We start from the raw sequence: 21,730 nt of genomic DNA on the forward strand, positions 1-21,730 counted from the left end.
GCAAAATGAAAAAAGAACCCAAAAATATGAAGATAGTGTAAGGAGCCTCTGGGACAGCTTCAAGTGTACCAACATCCAAATTATAGGGGTGCCAGAAGAAGAGAGAGAGCAAGATATCAAAAGCCTATTTGAAGAAATAATGACAGAAAACTTCCCCTACCTGGTGAAAGAAATAGACTTACAAGTCCAGGAAGCGCAGAGAACCCCAAACAAAAGAAATCCAAAGAGGACCATACCAAGACACATCATAATTAAAATGCCAAGGGCAAAAGACAAAGAGAGAATCTTAAAAGCAGCAAGAGAAAAATAGTCAGTTACCTACAAGTTACCTACGACTGTCAGCTGATTTCTCAACGAAACTTTCCAGGCCAGAAGGGAGTGGCAAGAAATATTCAAAGTGATGAATACCAAGAACCTACAACCAAGATTACTTTATCCAGCAAAGCTATCATTCAGAATTGAAGGTCAGAGAAAGAGCTTCACAGATAAGAAAAAGCTAAAGGAGTTCATCACCACCAAACCAGTATTATATGAAATGCTGAAAGGTATCCTTTAAGAGGAGGAAGAAGAAAAAGGTAAAGATACAAATTATGAACAACAAATACACATCTATCAACAAGTGAATCTAAAAATCAAGTGAATAAATAATCTGATGAACAGAATAAACTGGTGAATATAATAGAATCAGGGGCATAGAAAGGGAGTGGACTGACTATTCTGGGGGGGGGAAGGGTGTGGGGGGTGCGGGAAGAGACTGGACAAAAATCGTACACCTATGGATGAGGACAGTGGGGGGTGGGGTAAGGGCGGAGGGTGGGGTGGGAACTGGGTGGAGGGGCGCTATGGGGGGAAAAAAGAGGAACAACTGTAATAATCTGAACAATAAAGATTTAATTAAAAAAATAAAAAAAGAATTTTCCCCTTATATATGTTTTTATTGATTTTTAGAAAGAGGAAGGGAGAGGGATACATCAATGAGAGAGAAACATCATGGATCAGCTGCCTCCTGCACGCCCACTATTGGGATCAAGCCCGCAACCTGGGTGTGTGCCCTGACTGAGAATTGAACCAGCAACATCCTAGTGCATGGGTTGAGGTCACCCAAAGGTACTTCTAACATACCAAAATATTTTTTTTAATCTTTTTGTTAATCCTCACCCGAGGATATTTTTCCATTGATTTTTAGAGAGTGGAAGGGAGGGGGAGAGAGAGGGAGAGAGAGAGAAACATCGATGCCTGAAACTGAGGTATGTGCCCTTGACCAGAATTGAACCCGTGACTCTTTAGTCTATGGGCCTATGCTCAATCCACTGAGCCAAACTGGCTAGGGCCATATAAAAATATTTTAAAAATCTACTTGTAGTCATTTAAAAAACTGTCATAGAAACACACAAACACAATGTTGCCTTGTGTAAGCAAAATGGGAAAAATATGCTCTTAGTTTACATTACAATTTCTGGTAAAAAGGGTTTAATTAGGAAGGTTACAGCTCTGCATTTGTCTTCCTCAAATTTAGGCTTGACCATTTCTGCTCACATAAAATAGAACATATTACATCATACCTGTGGAACATTAAACACCAGCTTACACTTAGCAATATCAGCTTGATACATTACTACTCTCAAAGCTAATGGTAAAGTTTTTGTTTCAAAGTTGTAGCAAACAGTATCTAACAACTGCTTACTTTAAATAACATGAGGAAAGATGAATCAAAGACAAAATCACTTGAAAATCAACTTTGCAAAGAAAATACCAGGTTACCATTCTACGTAGGCCTGTAGAATAATATCTATGTTTCATTCTTTATAGTATATATATTCATATAAAACAGAGACTGGCCATTGATAGAGATCAATGAATACATCCTTAAGTTAAAAATTACATATTTTAATATAATAAAAATTGTTTATATTACCTGTTCATAATTTAAACGTTGAATTTCTGAAATTTCTTTTGGCTTTGCATCAAGCATGTAATCTCCTGTAAAAAGAAATTGTGAAATTGCCTTTAAAAAAGATTAGATTTAAATTTTAAATTAGAGCAATAAGTGACATATAAAATTAACCACCTAATTCTAATCAGAGAAAATTGATCTTAGTCTCACATCTACACTAATAAAAGAGAAACATGGTAATTGGCGTACAACCGCTACCCTTCCCATTGGCTAATCAGCGTATCCTTATGCAAATTAACTGTCAGCCAAGATGGCGGTCGGCAGCCATGCACTGAAGCGAGCAGGGAGGCTTGCTTCCTCCAGGAACTGCAGACTCCAATGTTCCCCGCCTCACTTGCTGGCCTCTCAACTGCAACTCTAAGCAACTATTACTGTGTTGCAAATAAGAAGCTAAACAAAACCGGCTTTCAGTCAGCTCCGGACCGCAACATTGTATCCATGTTTTCAGCAGCGAGGCCTCAGAGCTAAAGCTGGCCCAGAATAAAAAAAAAAAAAAGAAAACAAGGAGCAGTTGGAAGCTTTTAGTCAACTGCCAGCGGGAAAACAGCCCTCAGCCCCTCAGCCAGCCTGGCCAGGCACCCAGTGGGGACCCCCACCCTGATCCAGGACACACTTCAGGGCAAACCAGCCGGCCCCCACCCGTGCACCAGGCCTCTATCCTACATAGTAAAAGGGTAATATGCCTCCCAGCACCGGGATCAGGGGAGCAGTGAGGCTCCCGGCACCGGGATCAGCGTGACAGGGGGCAGCGCCCAAACCCCCTGATCACCCTGCGGCTCTGTGTGTGACAGGGGGCAGCGCCCAAACCCCCTGATCAGCCCTGCTCTGTGCCTGATAGGGGGGAGCTCCCCAATCCCCTGATTGCCCTGCGGCTCTGTGTTTGACAGGGTGCAGCTCACCAACCCCCTGATCGGCCCTGCTCTGTGTGTGACAGGGTGCAGTGCCCCAACCCCCTGCCCCCACGGGCCCTGCTCTGTGTGTGACAGGGTAGAGCCATAACCTCTCCATTGGCCCTGCCCTGAGTGTGACAGTGGCGGTGCCCCAACCCCCTAATCGGCCCTGCTCTGTGGGTAATAGAGGGTGGCGCCCCAACCCCCCTCCACGGGCCTTGCTCTGTGTGTGACAGGATAGAGCCATAACCTCCCCATTGGCCCTGCCCTGAGTGTGACAGGGTGCAGCGCCCCAACCCCCTGATCTTCCCTGCTCTGTGTGTGACAGGAGGTGGTGCCCCAGCTCCTCTATCGGCCCTACTCTGTGAGTGACAGGGGGCAGCACCCCAACCCCCTGACCGGCCCTGCTCTGTGAGTGACAGGGGGGAGCTCCTCAACCCCCTGATGGACCCTGTTCTGTGAGTGACAGGGGGCAGCGCCCCAACCCCCCTGATGGGCCCTGCTCTGTGAGTGACAGGGGGCAGCACCCCAACCCCCTGATTGGCCCTGCTCTGTGAGTGACAGGGAGCAGCGCCCCAACCCCCTGATTGGCCCTGCTCTGTGAGTGACAGGGAGCAGCGCCCCAACCCCCTGATGGGCCCTGCTCTGTGTGTGACAGGGGGCAGCACCCCAACCCCCTGATCGGCCCTGCTCTGTGCATGACAGGGGGTGGCACCGCAACCTCGCCATCGACCCTGCCTTGAGTGTAACAGGGGGCAGTGACCCAACCCCCCAATCAGTCTACCCTGAAAGTGACTGAGGGTGGCATCGCAACCTTCTGATCCGCCCTGCTCTGTGCATGACGGAGTGGCGCCCCAACTCCCCAATCGGCCCTGCTCTGAGCCTGACCAGGGGCTGCACTTAGGGATTGGGCCTGCCCCCTCTGCCACCCAGGAGCAGGCCTAAGTCAGCAGGTCATTACCTCCCGAGGGGTCCCAGACTGTGAGAGGGCACAAGCCGGGCTAGGGGATGCACTCCCCCCCTCCCCCCCCGCCGAGTGCCCAAATTTTTGTGCACCGGGCCTCTAGTATATATATATTTTTAATCCTCACCTGAGGATATGTCCATTGATTTTAGAGAGAAAGGAAGAGAAACATCAAAGTAAGAGAGAAACATCAATCAGTCCCCACACCCTGGATGCACCCCAACCATGGATCAAACCCAATGCCACAACCTAGTTATGTGCCCTGACCGGGAATTGAACCCGCAACCCTTCAGTTTCTGGGACAACTCTCCAACCAAGCCACACTGGCCAGGATAGTCTCATATATTTTTTTCAATTACATACTCTAATGCTTTTGAGCTTTCTCTTTCTTCCAGTTTATAATATATTTGAGCATCTTTCCATGTTGCTACAATAAAGCTCTAAATGGCTGTACCAAGTTTCACTGTTATTAATAACATAACTATTACCCCATTACCTTTCCAAGAATGGGTGTTATCAATCTTCTAAATGTTTGCACCATTCTGAGAAGTAAACAAAAATTTTTTGCATTTAAAAAATTGATATATTTTATATATGTATTTTTATTTGGTATCACCTATTTAATATATATATGACTTTTGGTATATGTGGCACCTTTTAAATATATGTAGCTCCATTTTAACATCTGCAGTGCCTTATCTATGTTTTGTCTTTTTAATTATGTATTAACTATATATACTCTTTTTTTTAATTGTCTGCCTACACAAGTATTATTTATTACTGAACTTTAAAAGCTCTTTTTCAATTAGAGAAATTAGAACATTTATTATTATATATGTGGTAAATATTTCCCCCCCATATTGGCTTCTAACTTTATGGTTATGCTTTTTTATCTATTTTTTGTGTGATACAGAAATATTTAATTTTAATATAGTCAAATTCTTCTTGGTTGGATGTCATGTGTAGAAAGATCTTCAAATCTTAAAAGTATAAAAACGTCCCTGGCCAGTGTGGCTCAGTTGGTTGGAGAAGTCATCCCATACACCAGAGGATGGTGGGTTTGATTCCCAGTCAGGGCACATAACCAGGTTGTGCATGTGAGGATGGCAGTCGATGGATGTTTCTCACATCAATGTTTCTCTCTCTCTCCCCTACTTCCTCTCTCTAAAATCAATTTTTAAAAAATATAGAAACATTCACATATGCCTTCTTCATATAACTTTGTTTATCTTTTTTAATGTTTAAATCTTTAATTTACCTGGTATTTATTTTGATATAAACAGTTATATATAATACCAGCTTCTCACCTAGCCTCCCAAACCACTAACAAGTTGATGAAATTTTTTATAATACAACCTTTATTTTCTAATTCAAAATAAACTTCTAAAGACTGCATCAAGTATTCTCTTAAGCTTTCCAACTCTGCTAAAAAAAACTCCTACAAACATTAATATATTATTTGTAGTTTTTCCCCCAAAATATATTTTATTGATTTAAGAGAAGAAGGGAGAGGGATAGGTAAAGCATCAATGATGAGAAAGAATCATCAATCGGCTGCCTCCTGCACACCCCCACTAGGGATCAAGCCCACAACCTGGGCATGTACTCTGACTAGGAATCGAACTGTGACCTCCTGGTTCATAGGTCAACGCTCAACCACTGAGCTACAATGGCCATGCTATTATTTGTACTTTTAATTAGAACTTAGGATAGGAAAATCTAGGTGGGTGTGGGGTAGAAGGGGTCAATGGGAAAAAGGGGGACATCTATCTATAATAATAAAAGTGTAATATGCTAATTAGACTGGACAGCTGAACGACCTTTTGGACCTCATTCTGGATGTCCTTCTGGACAAAGCCGTGGGGGCAGGGACTGAGGCAGATGCTGTTAGGGGCGATCAGGCAGGCAGGTGAGCAGTTGGGAGCAATCAGGTAGGCAGGCAGACGGGTTAGGGGTGATGAGGCAGGCAGAGTGGTTAGGGGCGATGAGGCAGGCAGGCAAGTGGTGAGGGGCGATCAGGCAGGCAGGCGAGCAGTTAGGAGCCAGCAGTCCCGGATTGCGAGATGGTGCAGGCTGGGCTGAGGGACCTCCCTCCCCCTGTGCATGAATTTCGTGCACCGGGCTTCTAGTATTTTCAATAATAGATGTTTAAAAAAACAAAATAAAAAAAAAGATAGCAAAATCTAGGAAAGATTTTATTCTGCATAGATACAAGAACTCCAAAAGCACTAAACAAATTGATTTTCAGAGATATATAAGCAAGTCTATATAACAAATATTTCTGAGTCCATATAATATATGGCACATATAATATATGGCACACATACATATATATTTGAGAACATAATTGCTATACTTGTATCCTATATTTCATTTGATAGAAGAATCAGATATTTTTATTTATTACTATTATTATTTTTATTGATTTCAGAGAGGAAGGGAAAGGGAGAGAAAGGTAGAAACATCAAATGATGAGAGAGAATCATTGATCGGCTGACTCCTGCACGCCCCTACTGGGGATTGAGCCTGCAACCCGGGCATGTGCCCGTGATCGGAATTGAACCCAGGACCTTTTAGTCCACAGGCCGACGCTCTATCCTCTGAGCTAAATGGGCTAGGGTGAAGAATCAGATATTTTTAAAAGGCAGAGTTTGACACTGTCTGGTTGCTCAATGGTTAGAGCATTGGCCTGCACACTGAAGGGTCTGGTCAAAGGCATGTACATGGGTTGTGGGTTTACTCCCTGCCCCTGGTCAGGGCATGTGTTGCAGGCAGCCAGTAGCAACCAGTCTCTCTCACATCGATGTTTTCCCCGCCCCCTCTCTTCCCCTCCCTCCACTCTCTCTGAAAAGAAATGGAAAAAATATCTTCCAGGTGAGGATTAACAAAACAAAATGAAACAAAAAAAGGCAGAGTTTGAGTTTTTAAGGGAACATCTTTCAGTTTTAGATACCTAAATAAATCTTCTCTCAAGAGTGCTATTTTGTCTAGCTTTTCTAACCTTTATCATCTGAAACTGGTCAACAATATTATTTGAGTCAATAACTATTTATTCAGCTCTTCCCGAAAGCAGCCAGAGGTGACCTCTGAAAATAGTTTGCTATTTACTTGACCCAGAAAGCCCCACAAAATCATGCACATCAAGATGTTCAAATGTTCATGTTCACTTTAAGAACACTTGTGAGACTGCCCAGGCCATCAAGGGTATACATATTCGAAAAGCCACCAAGTATTTAAAGGATGTCACTCTACAGAAGCAATGCGTGCCATTCCGTCGTTACAATGGTGGAGTTGGTAGGTGTGCCCAGACCAAACAGTGGGGCTGGGCACAGGGTTGGTGGCCCAAAAAGAGCGTTGAATTTTTGCTGCACATGCTTAAAAATGCAGAGAACAATGCTGACTTAGGGTTTAGATGTAAATTCTCTGGTCATTGAACACATTCAGGTGCACAAAATTCCCAAGATGCAACACAGAATTTACAGAGCTCATGGGTGAATTAACCCATACTTCAGCCCTCTCTACCACACTGAGATGATCCTTACTGAAAAAGAGCAGACTGTTCCCAAAACAGAAAAGGAGGTTGCACAGAAGAAAAAGATATCCCAGAAGAAACAAAAATTTATAGCCTCAGCCCTGGCCTGTGTGCTGTGTGGCTCAGTTGGTTGAACTGTCCTCCCAGGCACTGAGAGGTCACCAATTTGATTCCTGTTGCTGGCACATGCCCTGGTTACAGGCTGAATCCCCGGTACGGGGCATACAGGAGGGAGCCAATCGATGTTTCTTTTTCTCTCTTAATAAAAAACATATTATATAAAAAAAGAAAGAAAAGAAAACCAAACCTATGGCCCAGGAATAAATTCAGCATATAATAAATACAAATAAAGTAAAAAAAAAGCAAAGAAAACAAAACTATTTATTGAGAGTCTACTATATGTCTAGTAATGGGTAAAAGCAAATATTAGGAAATACATGGTTCTCTTTAAAAACAATAATTTGCCCTAGCTGGTTTGGCTCAGTGGATAGAGTGTCAGTCTGTGGACTGAAGGGTCCCGGGTTCGATTCCAGTCAAGGGCACATACCTGGGTTGTGGGCTCGATCCCCAGTAGGGGGCATGCAGGAGGCAGCCGATCAATGATTCTCAACATTGATGCTTCTACCTCTCTCTCCCTCTCACTTCCTCTCTAAAATCAATAAAATTATATTAAAAAAAAAAACACCCCAAAACAATAATTTGGTTGGGCAAACAACATACAGGGAACAGAATAAGATAATGATAAAGTATAATATAGTTAAAATGTAGTAAGTGCCAACTTATGTTAGTCTAATCATCACACAAACTATTTCAGATGAGTAAAGTTACAACATAAATTCCAATTTGCATTATACTTTTTTATACATTATCTTTCTATCCATTTTCTACCTTCCACCTACACTTCTTCCTCACCTTATTTTATTAGACCTCCTAGCATTTCCTGGATATTCTAGCTTGTCTTGTTCTTTTCTTTATGCCAAAGCTTTCCCACAAGCCTTGTCCATGTATGGCCCTGCTCTACTATTCTAGTAAGAAATTTCCAAATTAAAATTCACTCCTCATCTAACCTATGCCAATCAAAATTCCCATTCCCTTGTGGTTTCTCAGCTAGGTGCTAGAAAAGCAATTAATGGTTTCTCTTATAATCTTTCTACAAGTGTTTGCTTATTAACTCAAAAGTGTCTCTGGTTTCTCTAAAGAACTGGAGTAATCTCAAGAGGAAAAAAATCAAATAGTTTAGAAAATTAAACAATTTGCCCTAGCAGGATTGGCCCTGAATAAAGTTTACTTTTGGTGAGGCAAATTCTTCAGAATCTCTTTTCTCATACCACTCTTGCTCACTTTCCCCCACCTCCCATTAGGATATTGCTTTCACACTGGTCTTAGTTGCTGATTCCCCCTCACCCAAAACTTTCAAATACCCCAGATCTAGATATTTCTTCATTAATGTTTCTTTTTCCCTATTAAAAATTTCTACCCTATGACCTGTTTCCTCAAAGCTTTGCAGCTAACATTTAAGTGATATTAATATTCCAAATGTCCTCCCTGCTTTTACCACTCTCTACTTGCTTTTGTCTGCATACTTTCTGAGACAAAATGAGCTCTGTTACATTCCTATTGGCTGTATATGAGGATTTCCAGTTTTCTCTTGTACTCACTCCAAGCCTGTTTTCATCCCATGCACTTACATGTCAAGGTTATCAATCGCCTCCTTATGGCTCAGTCAATGGTCAAATTTTAAGTCTTCTTCCTGCTAGAACTACTCGCAGCATTTGATCCAGCTAATATCTCACTCTTCATTGAAGGTTTGCGGGCTAACGCTCTAACTACTGAGCAAACCAGCCAGGGCCCTAAGTTCTATTTCAACATCACAGCCAGATAATTCTTATTAAACTCGAAGTCCTATCATGTCATTTCTCTATTCAAAATTCTCTAATGGCTTCCCAGCTTACTCCCAGCTAAAGTCAACATTGTTATAATAGTCTACAGAGCCCTAAATGATCCGACCCTATTATTTTTCTCTCATTTCCTACTACTTCCCCTTTACACACTACTTGGCAGTCATACTGGCTGCTCAAAAGCATCAAACATATTTTAGCCTACCCCTTAAATATAATTTAGAAATCACAAAGTCTAAGAATCACTAAGCTAAACTAAAAGAGGTATAAATAGATATTTTATTTCTAGATATCTAGGTATTCAAAGTAATCTACCCTTATCTATGATGTTCTCTAGCCAGTAAATATCCTATATAATAAAAGGCTAATATGCAAATTGAACAAATGGCAAAATGACTGGTCGCTATGATGCACACTGACCACCAGGGGGCAGGACGCTCAACGCAGGAGCTGCCCCTTGGTGGTGAGTGTACTCCCACAGGGGGAGCGCTGCTCGTCCAGAAGGCGGGCTCACGGCGATGGCAGGAGCCTCTCTCACTTCTGCAGCAGTGCTAAGGACCCCTCGGGGAATGTGCGACTCCCGGCTTAGGCCTGCTCCTAAGCCAGCAGTCAGACATCCCCCCAAGGGGTCCTGGACTGCAAGAGGGTGCAGGCTGGGCTGAGGGACCCCCCACCCCCCAGGGCCTCTAGTAATGAAATAATATTACTTACACAAAGAAAAGGGTCTTCCAAAAGCTGTAATCTCAATTACTTCACTAACCCTAAATCTCACAAAAAACCAGTTAGCTAGTTTTCTGGAATGACAAAGACAAAGTAATCAGCTGACAATTTTTTAAAAAAATAAAAATTTACTAAAAAAATTGTGAGAATATGGATTAAGATTTCAATTTGGTAATCGTATCCTGTATAATAAAAGGCTAATATGCAAATCGACCAAATGGTGGAACGACCGGTCGCTATGACCCACACTGACCACTAGGGGGCAGACGCTCAACACAGGAGCTGTCCCCTGTGGTCAGAGCGCTCCCACAGGGGGAGCAGTGCTCAGCCAGAAGCCGGGCTCACAGCTGGTGAGTGCAGCAGTGGTGGCGGGAGCCTCTCCCACCTCCACGGCAGTCAGACATCCCCCAAGAGCTGCCAGACAGCGAGAGGGTGCAGGCCGGGATGAGGGACCCCTCCCCCATTGAGTGCATGAATTTTGTGCACCAGGCCTCTAGTAAATATATAAACTTTTCTTTGTTAAACCAGAAAATATCTCAGTGTGATATACAACTACCTACTCTGTAAACAAGTTCTACTCAATGCAGCTGGTCTGTAAACTGTGTATTGATGGTCTGTTTTGAAATAAGAGGCTTGCATTAAGAATGCAATTCAATACACTACTTCCTTCACCAAGAAAATTTTGCTATGAAAAAGTTTCAGATGAACTAAACAGTGTGCTTACTCCTGTAAATGTTTTATATACTGGCACAAGCCCCTATCTCATTGCATACTAATAGCTAACATTTCATAAACTGGCACATGTCCATGAATCATACTTTGGGTATCACTGCTCTAAATCACCTCCTGGGTCTTTATTCAAGGCTAATCAGTATTTTTAATTTTTATTTTTTTATATTTGTATTGATTTCAGAGAGGAAGGGAGAGGAGAAAGAGATAGAAACATCAATGATGTAAGAGAATCATTGATCGGCTGCCTCCCACATGCCCCCTACTGGGGACCGAGCCACAACCTGGGCATGTGCCCTTGACCCTTCAGTCCACAGGCCAATGCTCTATCCACTGAGCCAAACCAGCTAGGGCGTAATCAGTATTTTTTTAAAAACAGTTTCTATATGCAATATCAGAGTTTCTGTGCTACTTCTCATTGTGCAACTTATTGGAATTAATATACATCTTGTGTTTTCTAAATGTTGTTCAGTCTCATAAATATTATAGAATTTTAATCCTGGTCAGAAAGAAGGCTTTAACATCCAAGAAGAATGACATATTGATAAAAAATTCTAATTAAGAGATTAAAAATTATAATTTTAAAATAGATTATATAATAGCACTTCTGGAACATGAGATTTGATAACATGTTTTTTAAATATGTTTTTACATTATTTTATTTACTAGAGGCCTGGTGCACAAAAATTTGTGCACTTGGGGGGGTCCCTCAGCCCGGTCCGTACCCTCTCGCAGTCTAGGACCCCTCGGGGGATGTCCACTGGTTGACTTAGGCCCGCTCCCCGGGGGATTGGCCTAAGCTGGCGGATAGACATCCCTCTGGCAGCCCAGGAGCCCTCGGGGAATGTCCACTTACCAGCGGGGACCAGGCCTAAGCTGCAGTCGGACATCCTTACCGCTGCTGAGGAGGCGGGAGAGGCTCCCGCCATCACTGCTGTGCTGGCAGCTGTCAGCCTGGCTTGTGGCTGAGCAGAGCTCCTTCTGTGGGAGCGCACTGACCACCAGGGGGCAGCTCCTGCAATGAGCGTCTGCCCCCTGGTGGTCAGTGTGTGTCATAGTGACCAGTCATTCCTAGTCGTTCTGCTGTTAGGGTCAATTTGCATATTACCCTTTTATTATATGCCTGGTGCACGGGTGGGGGCTGGCTGGTTTGCCCTGAAGGGGGTCCCGGATTAGGGTGGGGGTCCCGCTGGGTGCCTGGCCAGCCTGGGTGAGGGGCTGAGGGCCGTTTTCAGACTAGCCATACCCCCTTCAGGGAGGGGAGTCCTGCTGCGGTGCCTGGCCAGCCTGGGTGAGGGGCTGATGGCTGTTTGCAGGCTGCCAAACCCCCCAGTGGAGACTCTCAGCCCATGAGGGTGTGGCCAGCCTGGGTGAGGGGCTGATGGCTGTTTGCAGGCTGGCCACAACCCCTTCAGCGTGGGGGTCCCCGCTGGAGTGCCTGGCCAGCCTGGGTGAGGGGCTGATGGCTGTTTGCAGGCTGGCCACGGCCCCCAGCCACCCAAGCTCCCAGTGGAGGCTGGCTGGAAGCAGATATCTGGGATTTGTCTACTATAATTGAAACTTTGTTGCCTTTTGCGGAGGCCACAGCCAGCCAGAGCAGGCAGGAAGCTTGGCTCCCTCCATCGCTGGGGCAACCAAGCCTCCTGCTTGCTCCAGCTCCGTGGCTGCTGGCCGCCATCTTGGTTGGGTTAATTTGCATACAGTCGCTCTGATTGGCGGGTGGGCGTGGCTTGGGGCATAGTGAAGGTACAGTCAATTTGCATGTTTCTCTTTTATTAGATTAGATTAGATTTCAAAGAGAAGGAGAAGGAGAAAGAGATAGCAACATCAATGATGAAAGAAAACCATTGATCGGCTGCCTCCTGACGCCCCCTACTGGGGCTTGAGCCTGCAACCTGGGCAGGTGCCCTGACCGGAAATGGAATCATGACCTCCCAGTTTATGGGTCAACGCTAAACCACTGAGCCACACTGACCAGACTTAGTAACATATTAGCTTTGAACACTTTGTTTTAAAAGAGATATAAAATCATCCACTTTTCAACACTAACCTAAATATTCCATCAGCTGTTCAGCAGTTATGATTTCCATCATCGGTGGAAGTTTCACCTGAAAAACAAAGTATTTTTTTCTATAAAATCAAATGTTTTAGGTGATTAAAGTGTTTCTCTGTCATAAATACATGTATGTACCTATATGTATCTACTATTTGTATACATTAACATTCACATTAAAATCTTGATAGTGAATCTTTATAAAGCATAATAGTCAATCCTATAACAATAAAATTTACAAAATGATATAAGGTCTCATAGACATTGAGATGTCCTTTTCCAACGCCTAGTGCTCTGCCTTTCACCATTCACCATGATTGTCATTGGGCACCTATAACAATGTCCTGCATGATAAAAAAAGGCAGTTCAAGGGCAGGAAAAGGCATCAAACATGTTGTGACAGGTGACTCACTCACCGAGCAGTTTTACTGAAGACAGGCTTAAATACAGTTCAATATCCCATTACTTCAGTCTATGCTGGCCATTTTTTATTGTTGAATGGCTAACATGAATACAGTATTAAAGTATTAGTCACACACTGAAGAATTCAGACTGTATTATTCCACTTGTAAAGTTTAAAAACAGGTTAAATTAAGTTATATTGTTTAGAGCTGCATACTTGGTGATAAAACTACAAAGAAAAGTAAGGAAATGGATACTATAAAAATCAGGATTATGGTTAGCCCTAGGGATAAGAGAAGTGATAGTTGGAAAGGAGCCTATTAGACATTTCTGGGGTACTGGTAATGCTGTATTCCTTTCTTTTTTTAAAATATATTTTATTAATTTTTTACAGAGAGGAAGGGAGAGGGATAGAGAGTTAGAAACATCAATGAGAGAGAAACATCTTTCAGCTGTCTCCTACCCACCTTCTACTGGCGATGTGCCCACAACCAAGGTACATGCCCTTGACCAAAATCGAACCTGGGGCCCTTCAGTCCGCAGGCCGATGCTCTATCCACTGAGCAAAACCGGTTAGGGCAATGCTCTATTTCTTGACTTGCACGGTAGTTCTGCTGATGTTTGCTTTGCAATAAATTGTTAAACTGGACATTTCTGTTTTATGTACTTTTCTTATTATATTCCACAATAAAAAAGTTAAAATTAGATACATATTTAAGTTTCTAAAGCTAATTCAGCTGCAACACATCAGTCTAAATTAATTTTTAAAATGAACTGGCATGAGTTACACAGATATTACAGCTAATAATTATAAATATTTTAGGTGACTTATTCAAAAGCATACTCTGTGGTATATTCATAGGAAAAAATCAATAGTGTAGGATGGAAATTCAACCAAAGTAATTAACATATCAATGATAAGAGAAGAACTGCATAATTTAAAATTGTTCAGAATTATTTTCTACTCAACCAAGGAAATAATTTAAATCAGAAATTTCTCCAAATCCCCCAAGTGTTGAAAAAGGTTCTCTGGGTGTTCAAGTTACCAAATATGGTAATAGCATGCCACAAATTTTTGTTTGCTTGTTTTAATCAATGAATAAAATAGGTCTTATAAAAGATCCCTGTAACATCGAACAATGTGAGAACCTCTGAGAGCATGATAGTTGATGCTTATGATTCATGCATCCAGTGCATTTATTACTCAGTGAACCCAAGAGATTCCATGGAGGTTTTGATCATTGCTCAATTCTAATTATTTTCATTTTCTGTTTCAAAAAAATTATAATACTTTAAAAAATATATTTTATTGATTTTTTACAGAGAGGAAGGGAAAGGGAGAGGAATACAGAGAAACATCGATGAGAGAGAAACATCATTTGGCTGCCTCTTGCACACTCCCTACTGGGGATGTGCCCGCAACCAAGGTACATGCCCTTGACCGAAATAGAACCCGGGACCCTTCAGTTTAAGGCAGACGCTCTATCCACTGAGCCAAACCAGTTAGGGCAATACTTTTTTTTTTTTTTTTTTTTTTAGCTGTTTTAGGTTTACAAAAAAAATGAGCAGAAATTATGGAGAGTTCCCATATATGGTAGGTTTTTAAACTGAAACTTATTGGCAAATTATGGTCCCTGCTTGTTTTTCTAAATAAAGTTTTATTAAAACATGATCTATGTATTGTTGGCTGCTTTTGCACTATAGTAGCAGAGTTGAATCTTGGCAAAAGGGACCATATTAGCCCACAAAGCCTAAAATATTTGCTATCTGGCCCTTTACAAGAAAAGTTTACTGATCCCTGCTTTAGGTGATTTTAACTGAAGGCTATAGGTGCCTTCAGTATTGCTTTTGGATGTCTGATATTTAAACCAGTAGTTTATATTCACTGTGATGTTCATATCTGAACAACTATCAGGCCAATCTGAAAGACCATTACACCTAGCAATGTTTCTTAAACAAAATAAGACCTATATATTATTTTATTCCAAACATATTCGCTACTGAAATATATTCACCAGAAAAATTCCATAAACGAAGCTTATCCTCTGCTTTGGTTAATGTAGTAGTCCTACTATAAAATTATCAAGATAAGAAACAAAGGCACTAACAAGTATATGTATTTGGGAAATACATTCTATAAACAAATTTCTGAAAACAGATAATTTCAGGGTTCAGCCTTGGAATTTCCAAATAATTGCCTATCATGGGTTTCTTCAAACATTTGAAATAGAAAATGACAATCTGTATATTAATTTTAGAAGTAAGACAACAAATACACAAATATTTTAACTAACTTATTCACAAGCATCCTCAGTGGTATATTCATTTTCTGAATCTTAGCCAATAAAATATCCTGGATGTTCATTAAAACTAGAAATGAAAGAGCTAATAGTGAAGAAAAATACCTGCCTCTCACTAACAACTAACATTTTGGAGCTATCAACAGATCTTAATTTTTTTTATCCACAAAATGGTATTCCTGAAAGCTTGCTTTTCTTTTTGCTTTCCTCTACCACAATTACCTTAAAAGCCAGTGCCAAGGTTTTAATAATAATCCTAAGACTGAAGGGCTACGGGTTCGATTCTGGGTACCTCGGGCCTCGGCTGCAGGCTGGATCCTTGCCCAGTTGGGGCTTGTGCAGGAGGCAGCCAATTGATGTGTGTGTCTCTCTCTCTCTGTCTCTCCCCCACACCTCCACTCAATGGAAAATAAAAATGAATGGAAAAATATCCTCAGGTGAGGATTAACAACAACAGCAACAAAAACATATTTAAAAAAGGAAATTAGCTCTTAGGTAATCTAGCAAATAGCTCCCTCAAGTTTGTGGCATGTTTTGATCTAGTTCCTGTTTTTTTGGGTTTTTTTGGTTTGTTTTTTTTTGGGGGGGAGGGGAGGGGGCCGGATTGTGAGGGTGAGGGGTGAAGAATGGTGGTGTCTTTTTTTCCTATTTTTCTTCAACCTTAAGCTCTTTTTGTTTTTTTACCAAAATAAGAATCAAATGTATTAATTCTTATTTTATGATTTCTAGGACTAATGTCTGGAAAAACTGTGGTATGCAGTTAGACAGACCTGAGCAGAGCAAGGAGGATGGGCCAAGTACAGAAGGTCACCAGGGTGGAATGCTGGGAACCAATTCCAGCATGTCATAATTTCAAGAGTTTCATCAAAAGGTTGATGAAACTTGGGGACTCAACAGGGTTGAGTCACACATGTAGTCACCTGGTGGGAATGGCTAAAGGCATTTCCCCAAACTGAATAGGAAACTGATTGTGGCTGCCAGACAGTTAAAGGGCATTTTAATCTCCATGTTATTGCCTCCTACTGGCCAAACACCTGTACAGCAGTAAGCTATTCCCCAAACTGACAATGCTTCTGTACCCTTTGAAGTGTATTATCTCCACCTTGCCTCAGGACAAATTGTGTTAATAAAAGCAAGGGGTCCTAGGCAAGGAGGGACTCTTCAGTTCCTTTAGCTGAAGGTCCTCTGACCCCCAATGCCTTTCAAAATTATATCTCGTCTCCGGGCTCTTTATTAGTCTCTGGATTCCTATGTCATCTACGCGCAGCCTTTTCCAGATTCCTGAACCCTTCTTGATGCTGGGACATGAACCCCGACAGTGGAAAGCCCTGGGTGCCTAGCAAAGGACAATTGTAGGGTGGGACCTAGCCTCCAGGGTGACCTTACTTCCCTAGCATGTTGCTGATCTTGCAGTTTGGACCCATTGACCTTTCCTCCCTAGAGATAACATCTAGGCTTCAGTTGTATTTCAGTTCCAGACCCAGAAGAACAATAAAAGCAGCCATAGCTGCATAGAATAATGACCACTGGCGCTGACCAATCAATCAATGGAGACCATAGCCCTAAAAGGACATACCTGGAAAGCTGCTGACACTTCCCCTGGGACCTCCCCTAAAATCTCCATCCTTAAAAACCCTTAGGAAGGATTCAGAGCACTCTCCTTCCCCTTTCCCCTTTTATCCCTCCAGGTGGTTACCATTGCCTTCCTCACTTCTAAGCTCCAAGTCCTTCCTTTACCTCTACCACTTGTTTTCTATGCTCATTTCTTCTAGGAATAACTTTTCTACCTCTGTGACTTACCAAATAAATGTTCTATTATAGTTTGAATCTTGGCTCTGAATTCTTTCCTAGCCAGATCTCAAATTCCAAGGTTGCTGAACCCAGGTCTGGTTTGACCCCATAGGTCAAACATCTGGTTCCCTTCCCTGCCTACAACAAAACCAGTTTAATGTAAAAAATGCCTTGCTTCAGAACCCTGGTGTTCCTCTCTTGACTCCCTTTATTATATTAATACCTTCATAAACAAAAATATTAAGGCAGAAACATTAAAAAATGTCTCATAATGTAAAATTTAAATTATATGCAACCCCAGCTGGTGTGGCTCAGTGGCTGAGAGTCAATCTATGAACCAGGAGGTCGCTGAGTGGATTCCTGGTCAGGGCACATGCCTGGGTTTCAAGTTCCAACCCCAGTAGGGAGCATGGAGTAGGCAGCGGATCAATGATTTTCTCTCAGCATTGATGTCTCTATCTTTCTCTCCCTCTCCCTTCCTCTCTGAAATCATCAGAAATACATTTTAATTGTATGAAAAAGTAGAAAAATAAAAGCATAATGGCCCAGCCAGCATTGCTCAGTAGCTGAGTATAAGCCTATGAACTAGAAGGTCAAGGTTTGATTCCTAGTCAGGGCACATGCCCAGGGTTGTAGGCTTGATCCCCAGTGTGGGGCGTGGAGGAGGCAGCCAATGAATGATTCTATTTCATCTTTGATGTTTCTATCTCACTCTCCCTCTGCCTGCCTCTCTGAAATCAATAAAAGTATATATTTTTAAAAAGCATAATGAATTCAGCTTTCAACATTTATAAAATAAGGCCAATATCATCAGAAATAAATTTTATATTTTATATATCTTCTAACTTGTTGATTTTTATAATTAATTAATTAGTCTAATTATATGGGATACAACCCTCAAATATACCTATAAATGGCATCGGGTTTGTTTTTATTTTTAAAATATATTTTTATTGATATCAGAGAGGAAGTGAGAGGAGAGACAGAAACATCAATGATGAGAGAGAATCACTGATTGGCTGCCTCCTGCACGTCCCCCTACTGGGGACCGAGCCTGCAACCTAAGCATGTGCCCCAACCAGAAATCGAACTGTGACCTCCTGGTTTATAGGTCGTGGCTCAACCAAATATAGCCTAAAGAAGCAAATTGAAAGTGTATTCCAAGACATAAATTTGAGTAAGTTACCTGATATCAGTTAAAAAGATGTAGAAATTTGAGCTTGAGCAACTTAATGAATAGCTTTCCTTCTTTCTTGATTTGTTGGAATATCATAGCTCAACTATTTTACAGATTATGAATAATAACCTACCTACTCTCCACCAGTCCAAAGATAATTTTAATTAAAACTCCATTTCTAACTCAGTACTTAACCCTGTTTGATCATTTTAACTGTCATCTCTCATCCAGAACCACAGCATTTACTTCCTTTGAATCACTGAAATCCTCCCAATATGTTCAGTTTATTGATTTTCTCATTATTTCATACTCAAAAAAGAGATGATCAACTATTTCACTTTCAACTCTAATTCCACTGACTCACCATGAATCAACCCTTTAAAAGCCCAATCCCTGATAACCCTAACTAGCCATTCTTCCTGCTCCTATATCCAGGTATAAGAGAACTATTGGGGGGGGGGGGGGGGAATAACAATAAAGCAAAACTGATATACTAAAAGTTTTTAAATACCCTAATTTATTCATTGCTACTCATGTCTTCCTACTTATGCCTCAAATTCCTAGGCATAATCTCCTAGGTTAGAATTTAATGTACTTTTCTCATACCAACCCCTCATGCTTTACAACCTCTTTCCTCCTTAATTACTTACAAGTTTGATAGTTATTTCTGAAGAGGTCAACTGTTATTCTGCCAAAATGGAAAATGAGACCTCAATTTCCATCTGTCTATCTTAACATAATCTTGTCTCTGTATGTATCTGCCTTGTCCCATTCCTTTCATTACTTCAGAAAATAAGATTGTTCTTCCTCCAAAGAGAACTTTACCACCTATTCTGAAATGTCTGTATTATCACTTTTCAGCAACCTTGTTGTCCTCACACCTGTCTTTTTGGCAAAATATTTCCTATTCAACCAGCTACTTGATGCTGTTATATTTGACAATAACTACTTCTTTTTTAAATGTATATATTTTTAATTCCAGAGAGAAATGGAGAGGGAGAAATAGAAAATAGAAACATCAATGATGAGAGAAAATCATTGATCGGCTGCCTTCTGCATGCCCCAAAATGGGGATGGAGCCCACAACCGGGGCTTGTGCCCTGACCTCCTGGTTCATAGGTTAATGCTCAACCACTGAGCTACGCCGGCTGGCCGGGCATAACCACTTCTTTATTACAGCTTCTCTCTCAGAGGATTATCATGACATTTTCTTATTTTTAGTTTATGCCCTCTCTCCCTTAATGCTTAGCATTCCCTTCTCCCCACCAAGTTTAATCTTTATTCCTGTTTTCTCTGTGTCTACTGAAAAATGGGATGGAAAGGAGAGTGGGGAAATAGAGGGAAGATAGAGAAGATGTTTATGCTGGCAATTTGTAGCTCCGCACATATATTGAGGTGGAAAAAAGTTGACAACTATTGCTCCCCACTCTCATTTATTCTTATAGTTATCATACTTACTTACACCTACATAATGTTTCCCTAATTCAATTTTTTCTATAATTTTCCCCTCTTTCCTGACCCAGTCCATATTTCTAGAGGCAGAATGAACATTTATATTTTTTTCAGACATTTCCAACCTGACATGATCTAACTTTGACATCAACTTTCCCACCTAAAATACCTTCTCTATCTTTTGAATGGCCCAAGAAATCTCCATTGCCCAGATTAGAAAAATTGGTGCCATCTTCTTCATTTCCTTTATCCAGGTAGTGATCATCATTTAGACCGTGACATCAAAGAGAAGGGGCAAAGAATTTCCCATCCAAAAGAGCTATCCTTATCAATTCTTCCTGCTACACTCACTACAGTCTTAACTCTCATCTAATATCAAGCAAAAAGACCACTTTCACTATGTCATTCCTCTGTCTAGTAATTTATAATAACTCCCTAATATCAGCTATATACATTGATTATTATGACCACCTGACGTTTGTAGGCAAATTAGCTATAATTTCGCGCTGAAGTTGCTAGAGGGCCAGACCATTATAAATAAGGAAGCAGGTTGTTTACCACAACAGAAGTGATTTTTTTCTGAAGATATGGGTAAACAATGCGATTTAACAGCCTTTGAACATGGGATATCACTATATATAAAAGCCTAAGCGACCGAACGACCAATCGACAGGTTGCTATGACTGGCACTGACCACCAGGGGACAGATGCCCAAGGCACAGGATCGGGCTCCCTCCTGTCTGGATTGGGCCTGTGGGGATTGGGCTGAACCCGGCTCTCCAACATCCCCCAAGGGATCCTGGATTGCAAGAGGGTGCAGGCCAGGCTGAGGGACCCCACCAGTGCATGAATCCGTGCAATGTGGAGAGGTTGAAGGAAACGTAAAATTTTCATGCCTAAAATTTCACTAATTGATCCTCAAAAACAAACTCCAACACCTTCTATCTATAATAATAAAAGCATAATATGCAAATCGACCAAACTACTTAACAACAGAACGACCATCTAGAGGACCATCTAGATGACCTTCCAGATGACCACACTATGACACACATTGGTGCCAGGCCTGCCAAGGTGGGTGTGATGCCATTGGTCTGGGGTCGGAGGGCCCTGCCATCCCCCACAATCGCCCCACAGAGGGAGGCCCAGGCCACCCTCTGCCCAAAGATCAATCAAGGAGCCCTGGTCAGGTGGGCAGGGCCTCCCTGTGGGCAGTGATCAATCGCCTCAAAGAGGGAGGCCCAGGCTACCCGACTGGCAGCTGCACTGTGGCGGGTGGGTAGGGCCTCCCTTTGTGGGACGATTGATCTGGGCCCCTCCAACCCCCCAATAGATCGCCCACAAATGGAGGCCCAGGCCAGCCAAGCGATCGCACCCTATGCCTGTCACCATAGAGGGAGGCTATCGGTGGCAGGGGAGGGGGGCAGCATCCCACAGATGGCAAGCAGTGGCAGCAACGGGGGCGGGGCTATCTGCTGGCAACTGGGGGAAGTAAAGCCCAAATAGGCCAGGCCTAAGGACCCTACCCGAGGGGTCCCGGATTGTGAGAGGGTGCAGGCCAGGCTGAGGGACCCCTCCCTCCGTGCACAAATTTTGTGCATCGGGTCTCTAGTATATATATATCATAGAAAGTTTAAACACACCCAGTGATGGTCCTCTGAAATCTGATACCTACCTTCATACCCTATTTACTATTTTCCTTTACTATAGCATTTCTCAAACTTTTTGGTCTTAGAACCCTCTACAGTCCTAAAATTTTTGAGGTCCTCGAAGAGCTATATGGGTTACATCTATCAATACTTACCATACTGAAAATGAAAACTGAGAAAAGTTTTAAACACAATACACAAGCACACATTCTACTAACT

General features: G+C 42.1%; 1 protein-coding gene across 1 annotated transcript in view; it reads right to left on the minus strand.

Annotated features, from left to right (window-relative positions):
• The window catches only part of MINDY2 (MINDY lysine 48 deubiquitinase 2), a 69,093-nt gene that overhangs the window by 41,243 nt on the left and 6,120 nt on the right, over positions 1–21,730 (minus strand). Inside the window, exons 2-3 of the mRNA XM_070421852.1 lie at positions 12,738–12,795; positions 1,916–1,980 (exon numbers count right to left, since the gene is read on the minus strand). Of these exons, the coding sequence (XP_070277953.1) occupies positions 1,916–1,980; positions 12,738–12,795 (123 nt within the window). The remainder of the gene's footprint in view (positions 1–1,915; positions 1,981–12,737; positions 12,796–21,730) is intronic.

Source organism: Myotis yumanensis, unplaced genomic scaffold (genome assembly GCF_028538775.1).
Source record: "Myotis yumanensis isolate MYYU_CA2020_CCGP unplaced genomic scaffold, mMyoYum1.0.hap1 SCAF_1, whole genome shotgun sequence".
Taxonomy (NCBI): Eukaryota; Metazoa; Chordata; class Mammalia; order Chiroptera; family Vespertilionidae; genus Myotis; species Myotis yumanensis.